The sequence below is a fragment of the Filicampus tigris genome, chromosome 1 (assembly GCF_054856515.1).
Source record: "Filicampus tigris isolate MCC_2025a chromosome 1, RoL_Ftig_1.0, whole genome shotgun sequence".
Classification (NCBI taxonomy): Eukaryota; Metazoa; Chordata; class Actinopteri; order Syngnathiformes; family Syngnathidae; genus Filicampus; species Filicampus tigris.
Window position 1 is genome coordinate 3,141,325 of NC_141217.1, and position 13,437 is coordinate 3,154,761.

At 43.8% G+C, this 13,437-nt stretch overlaps 1 protein-coding gene across 1 annotated transcript in view; it reads left to right on the plus strand.

Annotated features, from left to right (window-relative positions):
* The window catches only part of creb3l1 (cAMP responsive element binding protein 3-like 1), a 47,792-nt gene that overhangs the window by 30,262 nt on the left and 4,093 nt on the right, over window positions 1-13,437 (plus strand). Inside the window, exons 4-9 of the mRNA XM_086047528.1 lie at window positions 5,261-5,415; window positions 5,490-5,571; window positions 5,652-5,848; window positions 5,959-6,105; window positions 7,334-7,392; window positions 10,318-10,386. Of these exons, the coding sequence (XP_085903654.1) occupies window positions 5,261-5,415; window positions 5,490-5,571; window positions 5,652-5,848; window positions 5,959-6,105; window positions 7,334-7,392; window positions 10,318-10,386 (709 nt within the window). The remainder of the gene's footprint in view (window positions 1-5,260; window positions 5,416-5,489; window positions 5,572-5,651; window positions 5,849-5,958; window positions 6,106-7,333; window positions 7,393-10,317; window positions 10,387-13,437) is intronic.

Here is a 13,437-nt window from a genome sequence, read left to right on the forward strand (position 1 = left end):
TGGGTGCTGAAGAACGCTCCTACCGGGGACTCCATCGCACCTAACATCGAACTTCAATGCACACCCGGGCAATGACAGTGATGATTGGGAGAACGGACCCTGTGATCAGAACCCACCGAAAACCCTGTTCTGCGCCTCCGTTGTTGAGGCAGCCGACCAGAGCTGAGGCCGTAAGGTGGTCAGTGCTTGTCGTGGCGGTAATGTGAAAACCTTTTGGTGGACATCAATGTTGAAGGATGCCGTCAAGCTGAAGAAGGAGTCCTATCGGGCCTTTTAGACCTGTGGGACTCTGAAGGCAGCTGATGGGTACTGGCTCACCAAGCGGCATGCAGGTTTGGTAGTCGCCAAGGCAAACACTCTGGCGTGGGAGGAGTCCGGTGAGGCCATTGAGAACGACTTATGGATGGCTTTGAGGAAATTCTGGTCTACTATCTGGCGTCTCAGGATGAAGAAGCAATGCACCATTACATTACCATTAACACTGTGTATAGTGGAGATGGGGTGCTGCTGACCTCAACTTGGGACGTTGTGAGTCGGTGGGGGAAGTATTTTGAAGACCTCCTCAATTCCACTGACACGCCTTCCCTTGAGGAAGCAGATTCTGATGACTTAAAGGTCAGGGTGCAAACATTTTTCAAAGTCCATTAAAATTCATATTCTCATTGGTAATAGGTTTTATAATACATACAAGTCACTTCCTGCAAGTTGTCAACCACAGATCGATGAGAAAATAGGTTTTACTTACTCATTCCGAGTGTTTTCAAACCTCATGGAAGCTTGAGGAATCGTGGCTCTAACCACCGGAAGTGACGTAGATATAGCTAAACCGCTCGCTACACCATAAACTGTACACTTTCCATGCGCTACAAACACAGCACATTCAATGGCGAGCGATGTTTTGGAATGAGAGGATTTTGAAACACACAAGCCGACAGAAGGGGGCATTACTAGACCGTTCATGATTAGTAGTCACTGAATCCTCCGGCTACTGTGACGCCACAAAACCCGAAGATGAGGGGGCGCGGGATTCAAACGGCAGACGACACATTCTGAATTGTATTTAGTGATTAAACAGCCGTCTACCAACGTCCTAATCACATTTAATGACAGTTATACATTGTAAAGGGGGTTCTACAGGGCTACAGAAAGGTTTTTAATGTTTGCACCCTGACCTTTAAAGTCACCATGGCGCTTAAAATGCTTCTCTTTGGCAAAGCCCTGGGGGGCGAGATTTGCCCAGAATTCCCAAAGGATCTCGATGTTGTTAGCCTGTCCTGGTTGCCTCTACAACATCACGTGGACATCGGCGACAGTGGATTGGCTGAAAGAGGTTGTTGCCCCGATTTTTAAGTTGGACCAGACGATGTGTTCCAATTGGGTGTCACACTCCTTAGCTTCCCTGGTAAAATCTATGCAGGGGTGCTGGAGAGGAGGGTCTGTCGCGAAGTTGAATCGCTGATTCAAGAGGAGCAATGTAGTTTTCGTCCTGGTCGTGCAACAGTGGTCCAGCTCTACACCCTCAGTAGAGTCCTCGAGGGTGCATGGGAGTTCACCCAACCAGTTTTCGTGTTTTGTGGACTTGGAGAAGGCCTTTGACTGTGTCCCTCTGGGAGTTCTGTGGGGGGTGCTTTTGGTGTATGGGGTACTGAACCCACTGATACAGGCTGTTCGGTCCTTGTACCACCAATGTCAGAGTTTGGTCCGCATTGCCAGCATTAAGCCAGATTTTATTTCGGTGAAGGGTAGACTCGACCAAGGCTGTAGTTTTTTACTGATTCAATTCCTAAACTTTATGGAATCCACAACACACGTACGCGCAATCATGTGTGCAAGGTGGTCTCTAATTGCCTATGTTACTTCCGCGGCTGACTATATCATCCACAAGGGAACGCTCCAATATTATGCACGGACCCCAGCGAGTCTATTTCTGCTTCCGCAATGTCATGCCCTGCGTGCACTTAGAGCGCCCTGATTTTAATGCTTATGAGGAGATCCTCTACGATTGGCCGAAATTCGGCTATGTCCCGTCCCAAAACAGCGCACAACGTTGCAAACACCCCATTATGCCCATTTCTACCTGTACAAAGTCTAGGAAAATAAAAAAGAGAAAATTCCAGCCATGTGCACAGTTAGACTGCGCGTTGCGCTACTTGCACTGTGCACGAAAATTGGGCCCTATGTCTCATGGCTGGCTTGCATGGGAACGATTGAGATCCCCCCCGGTAGAGTTGGAAGAAGTGGCTGCGGAGGGGGATTTCTGGGCTTCCCTGCTAAAGCTGCTGCCTCTGGGATCCGACCCTGGATAAGCATTAAAAAATGTATGAATGTGGTTTATGGCAAAACTGGTAATATATAAAAAAAAATATATATATATATTTTTTTAATTAATGTCCTTCCAAAGAAAACACAATTAAAACACACTTTAACACGCTAGCTGTTGACAAGTGTGGTCCCTGTGTGTTCCTGCCAAACTTCATGGTCAACACTGTAATTAGTCTTATGTATGATTCATATAACTTTACTTCAGAATCTTCAGTATCCCAAAGGGTGACTGATAATTAAATTACCGGTAGTTGGTTTGTGTGCCAAGTAGTGGTGTTGTGTGGCGTCGCTCGATTTTGTGTGTTCGTGTGTGCGCGCGTGTGTGTGTGTGTATATATGCATCCATATGCCTGTGTGTGTAGCATTTTACAGTGTGAAAGGCCCCCACTCGCAGCAGGACCCTGGAGACAAGCTTCTGCTCTTTGATATGTATTGTTGACACACACTCACCAGGGCCAAATTATGCACCACGGCTGCAAGAATGAGTGCTATCCCTCTGTGGTATATAATAACGAGGCTTGTCAGGAAGTGCTTTTGATTTATGACTTGTGTTCCTTCTCACTGGCAAAGGAACACATAATTGCTTTTGCCCTCTTCTGTAAGTGTAGACAGTAAATTTCATAGAGTACATTTTACTCTAAAAATACTATATTTGGTCCTAGTCTAAACAGAGTCAAATTTACACTTGGAAGAGAATAATATTCAGAGTAAATTTTACACAGAAAGACATTTGGAGAGTTATTTATTTGAAAAAAAACAATTGAATGGGAAGTCAACCCAAACATATTTTTTCCAGAATATGTTCTGTGCAGGCCCAATAGTTGAGTCACGGCATTCTGATTAATATTGCGTTTGTGGAATAAGAGTTAAGCAGCAAAATCCACCCGCTTTTAGCTATCTCAGGGGGCAGCCATTTTGTCACTTTTGTCGACTGAAAATGACATCACAACTGCTCAGGGCTCAGGTAATGACCAATCACAGCTCACCTATTTTCTGAAGCTGGGCCATGATTGGTCGTTACCTGAGCTCTGAGCAGTTGTGATGCCATTTTCATTCAACAGAAGTGACAAAAAGGCTGCCCCCAAAGATGGTGAAAAACGGGTGCATTAACTCTGATTCCACAAACGCAATATTTATCAGAATGCCGTGTCTCAACTAGTGGGCCTGCACAGAACATATTCTGGAAAAAAAATAGGTTTGGGTTGACTTCCCCTTTAAAGGTTTTTCACTCAGAAATGTGAAGTAAATTTTACAAGGAGAGTTTTTGAGTCAATTTTACTTGCATTGTTTTTATCTATATTAAAAAAAAGTCACACAAGGGTTGAGGAACGTACCAACAAACATCAGGTTATTAAATGGCCACACTACCACATGAGCCATGTCACACCTACTCTGGGTTAGTAAGTTACTAGTGTCTCCAAAAAGAATGTACTAACAACCTTCAGGTTAGCAAACGACCACTCTACCTCAGGAGCCATGTCACACCAGCTGTGAGCTAGCTACTGGTGTCTCCAATAAGAGACCACCTGCCCCCAAATGCTGTCTCCTCTTGGAGGCACAAGTATTCTGCCTGACATGAGTGCTTTACAAAAGTCACATTAGGAGCGCAATGGCTCATTAATCTGATGTCCATTCTGAGTAAAACAATAAAAACAGTGTGGGAGGAACGTGAGAAAAATAAGGGACACTCAAGAATCAATTAGTGAACATACGAAGATGACAGACGAGGCATAAGAGGAATGTGGGAGATATATGATTGGGGGGGGGGGGGTAGTGGGGAGGTAGTGTGGAGAAACTTGGGTGGAAATGGGACTAACTGCATTGGTGGAAAATGAGAATGTTGCTTCCTGACATGGAGAATAAATTGAGTGGCGGGCATAAGAATGTCAGACAGTCACATGACCTCATGGACCACAAGAAACAAAGAGCACAAAGTCTTTTAGTGTTTGGTCAATACAAGCCTCAATTTCGAGAGTATCAATTCCCATTCAAATACACCTTGAATGAATTGTATTGTGATCCTAAAATAATGGAGGTTGTTAAATCACATTTCAATGCACAATTACAGTATATGACACCATAGATCAGGGCTGCCCACACTTTTTCAGCCTGAGAGCTACTTATAACATGACCGAGTCAAAATGATCTACCACCTACTAAAAATGCAAAAGACATTATATGTAAATATATTGAGAATTATTTTTATATGTACTGTATATGCTGGTGTACCTTGCATGACTGCTTCAACCTATATAGCACAATACAACAAAAAAATGTTTTGTAATTACCGTACTCTAAAGACTTGCACTGAATGGAGTCAGCCAGGGACGCATAGTCCGGACAGTAGCTGCTGATAGCCAGCCTCAAGCAGATTTGCAGCAACAACAATCTGCCCATTCGCTCCATTCGGCGCGTATAAAACAAGTCAACTTCTTTGCACACTATGCTAATGCTATCAATATTGCTGTCTTGGTAAAGTTCAGAACTGTAAGCTGCGGAGTGAACAAGACGCTGTGTGGCTGTGTGTGACGTAGAATGCCCGATGTTGACTGGCTGCCGCGAGGCGGAATGGCAAAAAAGTGGTTTTATATGGACCAAATGGAGTGAATGGGCGGATTTTTGGTGCTTCGCTCCGCGTCCCACCGCTCCAAACGCATCTTTACGCCGCCCCGCACGCAACTGCGCCCGCCCGTGCGAACTACATTGACTCCAATTCAAACGCTGCGCCAGAAACGCTCCCAACGCAGTTGGTGTGATCATAGCATGAACATAGCAATACAGTAGTGAGGATGGATGATAGGCTGGCGATCTACCCACAATGCCTTTGCGATCGACCGGTCGTAATGGGCACTTCTGCCATAGATCATTATGTAATGTAATCAATAATTAATTGTCATTTTAAATAAATACATGAATAGATTCTCTCTCTCTCTCTTAGAATTTGAATGGAGCTTTAGTGAGGACCTGTCGACCATCTTAGTGAAACAGGAGGAGCCGGATGTGGCTCAAAGGTCAGATCCGCAGCCCATGGAAGGCCCGTCTTTTATCCTAAGCCCCGCCCCTGCACGTAGAGGGTCGCTATGGAGACACACGGTGAGCACTGCACAACTCAGAGACACTTCATGTATTCTGCTTGACGTGTGAATGAGTGCGTTTGGTCTGTTCAGGTGCACCCACCGGATGATGTTAAGCCTGTGGCTATTAAAGATGAGCCCAGAGAGATGGGACAGTACCTCTGCCTGCCCACTGGTACGCGCAGCTTCCGCAAATGACTCTCCATTTGTCAGGCCGCAATTTTCACCGCAGGTCCTCACCCCGCTTGTTCCCAGATGATGCCCTGCAGCTTCCACCCACTCCGCCCAGCAGCAACCACGGGGACAGTGACGGCTCGCTGCCGCCCTCTTCCCCGCACCTCGCTCTGCCTCCGTCATCGCCGCAGCCACAACAGAGGCCAGTGGGCCGCGGCTCCGCATCATCCTCCTCATCCACGGCCATTTCGACTTCCCCTCTACTAACGGCGCCACACGTCAGTAGCCGCCACCCATCCTTTCTCCTTTTCCGTCTTTCCTCCCCTGAGGATTCCTAATCACCGGTTAAAACATGCTTTTGTTGTTCTCACTATTGTTGTTTGTGTAGAAATTGCAGGGTTCCGGACCCCTCTTGCTGACAGACGAAGAGAAGCGGACCCTTGTTGCTGAGGGATACCCTGTACCCAACAAACTTCCTCTCACCAAGAGTGAAGAGAAGGCTCTGAAGAGAGTTAGACGAAAGATTAAAAATAAGGTACCGTGTGATTTTTTTTTCTATTTGTTGAGGACATACAGTACATTCATTGTTTTGCACACCCAAGTTATTGATGAACATTGCCTTTGATCCTTGGATAAAAGCAGAGCTTAAAGTGTTCGTGTAGTGGTCAGAAGGAAAAACACAGTATACATGGTTTATCAAGGAAACTGCATCCGTTTTTGGTTACACTGGTTGTAATAACTCGCGCAACCTATTTGTGGAGACGCCATGACAGCTAATGTGCGCAGCAACACTCGCCTGACGTAGTGCCGTTGAAAGTCGCCGTGGCCCCGGCACTCTCCCCAATTCAACACAGCATTTTCTTGGTCAGATTCTGACGAATCTGAGTCATTCTCGCAATTTTCCAGAGTCAATTCTGTCGGAAGATCTGTCAATCCGTTACTGACGATACCTGTTTTGCTGACTCTGCGTCAGACGAGGCCAGTGCTCCGGCACATAATAAATAAGCATAAGAATGATGGACCATCAAAATTTCGGACAATGCCTACCTCTGCGATTTGATTGTAAGAAATTGCATGCCGTCTCAGCTGCGAGGCAGGTATGCTATTCACAAGGGCTGCACAATATATTGAAAAATATCGATATAGTGATAAGGGCCTACGCAATATGCATATCGCAAAGACGCAATTATCGCAATAATTTTCTTATGCAATCGTTTACTTTGATCTGAATTTGACCAGACACATGCAAACTTAAATGCGCATCGCCAACCAATAGTTGGACATTATCTAGGGAAAATACAATTAATTAGCAAAAAACACATTGAGCTTGCTTATTTTGCCGCCTAAACTTTTTTTTTACTTCTTTCATTAGATAATAGAAATATATTTTCTTTAGGTACAAGTTAAATATTGCAATAATTTCGATATGGCTATAGTCAACGTCCATATCGCGTATTTTTATCGTGCATATCGTGCATGCATCGCGTATGTTTATGTAATATCGTGTAGCCCTACTTTCCACTAATGCGCCGTGCTGCGCTGTCAAAGACTGGTACAATGATTTTTTTCTTATTATTTTTGCTAAGATGCTCACCAAAATTGTGTTTGCCCTACGTTGACCATTACTGTGTCAAAATGCACTAGAGTCCACTGTTCTTTCTTAAAGAATACTTTAATATAAACCTGAATATAAATACCTTTGTTTTGTAACTGTCAATGACATGAAAATAATTTGATGTTTGCGTTTTAAAAAAAACAAACAGATCTCAGCTCAGGAGAGTCGGCGGAAGAAGAAAGAATATGTGGAATGTCTGGAGAAAAAGTAAGTTTCCATTTTTCTAGCCAATTTCCCCCCTTCCGTTATCTCTTAAACCATTGATTTCCTTCAAACAGTATGACGGTGTATCAGTGGCACACCCTGTTGTATCAGTCCAGTTAAATTTCCTAACAAAAGCCTGAATACAAACCAATAGTCTTTGCCCAGCTCCCACTTGTTGTACATCATGAGAGCGCACTCCATCCACGCGCTAGCGATGGGAAGGAGGGGGCGGGGGAGTTGAAATCCAGCTGTTTGTAATTTGAAAGTTTTCCCAGCTCAGTGTGCAGCCATCGCCGCAGGTCAGACGAGACTCATCATACAAGCAGAGCGTGGTCTCTTTATATTAGGTTTTTTTTGTCAGGTTCTAGTTTTCGCGTGAGTTGCGGGATTATTGGATGATCCCTTGGAAAGCAGTAGGCGGCTGTCTAGAGCGAGCACACTTAGAGAGATGAATTTGAAGATAACAGCAGGATTATCGAATCTTTCATTTTGGGATGAGATCAGTGAGATTATATCACCTTCCAGGCATCTCTGTGGGAATGGGATTTGACGGTAGTTCATTTTGAGAATCACTGTTTGGAGTGAATAAGTAGGGAAAATTATCCTCCTGGTTTATGTGTGCATCAGGAGAAATCTTGTTTGATGGCCTCATAAAACAAAAGGGACAGAGGGTCTAATACATCTGTGAAGCACTATATCTAGCCATATATATATATATATATATATATATATATATATTTACCATGATCGTAAAACCATCGTTTATCGCAGTTAATGGGGACCAGAGCCCCCTCGTGATAGGTGAAAAACTGTGAAATAGTAGGGTTTTTTTATTTATTTATTTTAGATTATATTTGTTTTAAAGTTTTATTTTGGGGGGATTTACACCTTTATTTTGCCGTTGCGAGCCCTACCCTTCTAAACGCTTGTTACACAACATATTTAACTTTAAAAGTGGGAAATGAAGAATAAATACCAAGCTGCAGGCTGTGAGAGGGACATGAGCTTCAACCGCGGCAGCGGATGATTACGTTGGAACGTTGGCTAATAACTACATTAAAGTTGGAATTTTTATTCTAGAATTGGCCTAAAGGTCAGGGTGCAAACATTTTTCAGAGTCTGTTAAAATTCATATTGTCATTGGTAATAGGTTTTATAATACAAGTCACTTCCTGCAAGTTGTCAACCACAGATCGATTAGAAAATAGGTTTTACTTACTCATTCCGAGTGTTTCCGACCTCATGGAAGCTTGAGGAATCGTGGCTCTAGCCACCGGACGTGACGTAGATATAGCTAAACCGCTCGCCGCACCATAGACTGTACAATTTCCATGCGCTACAAACACAGCACATTCAAAGGCGAGCGATGTTTTGGAATGAGAGGATTTTGAAACACACGAGCCGACAGAAGGGAGCGTTATTAGACCCTTCATTATTAGTAGTCACTGAATCCTCCGGCTACTATGACGTCACATCTCCGCAAAAATCCGAAGATGAGGGTGCGCGAATTCAAACGGCAGACGACACATTCTGAATTGTATTTAGTGATTAAACTGCTGTCTACCAATGTCCTAATCACATTTTAATGACAGTTATACATTGTAAAGGGGGTTCTAGGGGGCTACAGAAAGGTTTGCACCCTGACCTTTATCGAGAGTCCCACTGTGCATTTTAGCCAAAGATACAATCCTGGTGTAATGCACTTTTAAAAACTTGTCGTCATTGTTGTGCAAAGTGAAATTACTTATCATTACTTCTGCTGCTGTTGTTGCTGCCGTTTCTTCTTTGTTGACGTCTCTCTTTCCTCTTTTAAAACGAATGAGAAGCATGGTTGCTGAAAGTAATCATGCTTAACTTTTTCTTTGCACAATAACAACAAGGTCCTTTGGATAAAATGCAACGCGGGATTCTAGTTACGGTAAACTGTTTTAAGACAAACTTAAGACAAAACTAACAAACACTTTCACATTTTATTTGCTGATGTTTCGTAATCGTCGGACTAAGCACGTCATGCTTGCCGGGTGGCTGAGCGCGCTCCGCTCACAACTTGTGAACACAGCTGTTTACTATCCGCTTATCCGGCTTGACTCTGACTAACCAAACAGCACATTTGAATAAGGTTATGAGTTTCCGAACAGAACGTTGTTCAAAAGTGCTGTTTGTTTGTTAGCATGGACGAGACTAGCGAGAGGCCGCGATGATGCGCAGCCAATCAGCTAACAATGCGTCTTTCTGCAATATGGCTGCTGTATTTGTCATTTGTATTTTTTGATGAATACTTTTTAAAAACCCGCGATGCACTGAGGCCGCGAAACTCAAACCGCGAAGTGGCGAGGGATTACTGTATATATAATCCATCCAACCATCCATTATCCAATCCGCTTCCCCTCACAAGGGTCGCAAGCATGCTGGAGCCTATCCCAGCTGTCTTCGGGCAGTAGGCGGGGGACACCCTGAACTGGCAGTGCACACAGAGACAAACAAAAAGCCACACTCACAATCACACCTAGGGGCAATTTAGAGTGATCAATTAACCTACTGTGCATGTTTTGGGAATTTGGGAGGAAACCGAAGTGCCCGGTAAAAACCCACGCAGGCACGGGGAGAACATGCAAACTCCACACAGGAATGTCGGGGCTGGATTGGAACCCACGACCTCTGCACTGTGATGCGGACATGCTAACCAGTCGACCACCATGCCGCCCTACTGTATATATATTTTATACATATAGTACTGCAGTTGGCTGGATACCAGTCCAGGGTGTGGCCCGCCTACTGCCCGAGGACAGCTGGGATAGGCTCTAGCACGCCCATGACCCTCTTGAGGATAAGCGGTTCAAATAATGGATGGAGGGATGGATATATATATAGTACTGTTGTTTATTTTGCATCTGAATAAAAGCCGGATGTTTGTTTTTGTTGCCCCAGGGTGGAGAACTACACGTCAGAAAACGGTGATCTGTGGAGAAAAGTGGAAAACCTGGAGACAGCCAATAGGTGAGGCTCATTGCACATGCATGGTCAACTAAAAGAGACACAAAAATAAAAATAACAAAACAGACACGTGAATGCAAAAAACGTTTCTCTGTGTTGCAGTGTAACTCTAGTGTGTTTCCTATTCAGAGTGCACTGAATGTTCCTTTTTAAATAAAGTCTAGCACTCATTAATGTATGCCTTTTTTCTGTTGATTGTTTTTTGTTGTTGTCTTGTTTCAACTTTGTGTTTCACACAAGGTAATTCATACCTTCTTTGATAAGAGACCGCTCCGACCAAGACATTATGGGCTCTATTTTCGTCGACAGCGCAGCTGCGCTCGAGTATAAAAACATGTTTATCCTGATTTTTGACGGGATTGCCGCAGGGAGTGTAATATGATTTTGGTGCATTTGATTGAGTTGCAAGGAGACAGATTCTGAGTTTTGATGACATGGGTAGTGGATGTCATCATATTTACCTCATAAGTATGACAACAGCGCACATTGAACCCTTTGAATCATTGTAGGAATCAGTTGATTGAGCACATTATTATTAGTTTTCACGTCTTGATAATATTTATTTTTAAAATCATTCAGATATACAGAGGGGCTCACACACGGACACGTACGATCCGGGTGGGAGGCAATCTCCAAGTGCCCACTTCACAGATCTGTGTTCTCCCTCTAGGCAACTTAATATCATCCGCCCATGTTTGTCTGCTTGCAGTTCCTTATAAATGCACTTTGCGTACCTCGACCTGCCGTAGGAGTCAAGCAAATCAGTGTCTTCTTCCACCATGTCAAGGACTATTGGTGTGCGCATGGCAGTTAAAGAGAATGAGAGCATAGCGCTTTTATTGGCGGCGAAACAAGTCAGCTGTGGTCACACTCACAACAGCAAAAAAGGCTCTTTTTAAAATCCGCGGCACACTGCACGGGCTTGCGCAGGTCTGAGAAAATACCCAAACTTAGTCTAACTCTCCCCTGCGCAGATTTACACCTTGCCTCACACCAGACTTGCACTAGGCACGACAATATTGCCCTTTAGGTTAAGTGGGGTAAGCCCGTAACTCGTTTTTAAAATGCGAGAGACCCAACACAAAGAAAAAATCATCATGTGCGTGCTTACTGCTTTTACACTGTGTGTTGCACTGGAGATGACCAACACAGCAAACCACACACATAAAGATATCTCCACCCACAATTGTGAGTCTCCTCCCACAAACCAGATTTCTGGCAAATACAAATATCCTTGTTGCAACAGTGCAAGCTTCAGGTTGCTTCCTTCCTGGCTGTCTTTGCGTTTCATGTAACAATCAGAGTCCGTTTCTTGGCCCAGGATTTGTGATCATAAATGTTGAACAGGTTTAGTACTTATGCTTGTCCAACACATTGAGGAGGAAAAATTGTGCTGAACATCCTATCCCAAAGTATCAATCAGGATATCTTTCAACCCTTTGCTCAGAAGGGGAGAATCCTGCTCCAATTTGGCCCAATTATCAATATGTGGCTTTAGTCTTTCAAAGAAGGCTGGGCCAGGTCATAAGCAGAAGCACAGAAGAAACCTTAATTACACATGCAGACCACAAATGTAATACGGGGGGAAAAAAACACTCAACGTGTTTGGTTTGAACCGTTTTATCAGTTTAAAGAATGTAGTGCCATGTTGGACAGCAGAAAACAAACCAAAACACTGGGTCTCACTGTCTGCATACCATATTTTTACCGAATGCTGAATGTAGTATCTCTCCTCCATACACTGCTGTATATTTACAACACAGTAAAAAAGTTACGGCACGATCTGCTATTACTGTATGTTGGTGAGTGATAGGGTTGTAGCGAAGGCGGGCTGGAAGAAGTGCGAACCGGGGGTTCTGTCTGCTGCAGTTTGTAATTAAAGTTTTCATCGTGGAACGCCCACCCTCCCTATCCAGCCCACCCACACACACACTCATAAACAATCACTCAGTAGAATGGTTGCCTTGGCGCAAACTGGCCAACGTGAGTCAACGCAGCAAGTCTCAAAACACGTTTGTTCATATTAAATGTGTCGTGTTCAAGTCAAGACCAAGATCCAGTACACGATGGGCCTGACTTGCCCTTCATATTTCATCCAACCGCATTTACTCAGAGACAGCCAGTGGGGCCTTTTTATACGTGCTGTATATTTTAAGCAGCCATTAATCATTGCGGGTTGACATCAAAGTGTGTGTGTTCTCTGTCACAAGGGAGTGACAAAGGCCGAAACGGCTGACTGACGGCCCGCTACACTTGTTCACGTGCCAGTTGAGTATCTGACTGACTAGAATTCCTTGGGTTCACTTGGTTGCTTTTGATGTATGAGCAAGAGCGCTGCTCAAATGTGCAGATGAGTTCTTGTGAGCGTGTCTCCCCTCAGTGTTCACATTGTGCCACTGCAGCACATACCATCAGAACCCTGCTCTCCAGTTCACACAAAACCACCTCATGGTGTACTTCTCGTATTGGGCCAGTCTAACAGTCAAAGGGGGTCACTATTGTTGATTTTGGATTCAATTCATGTAAAACACATGCATTCAATTCCTTGGGTGTAAATCTTGAGGAAGGTTGGTAATACTTCATGGACGCTGTGTAAACACGTTCCACATAGTAGTATTACATTTGTACAATCACTATTATGCATATTAATATACGTACTGTGCACTCAATTTTTATCTTTCAAACTGCACTGCAATTTGCAAATGTGACTGTACAATACTTGTGTTGGCATATTTACGTAATGTATTTAATAACTCTCAAGTATTGAACTATGATGCATGCATATGCACATAAACAGGAGTCTCCTATTCTGTGCACTCCGTTTGGAAGTACTGCTGAGGACAAACAATGTTCACTAAGACTAACAGACCTTTGATCAAACGGATAAGACAAGTGGTGGCCCTAATGACAACTTCCCTTGTTCATTATGCAAAAACTCACTGGAATTCATGAATGGGTAAAAATCAGCAGTGATTTTAAAATGGATCAACAGATCAAGTCGGATATAAAATCTGTTCTTTTCAGCTGAAGTTTTTATCCAAGGTTAAGCCTTTC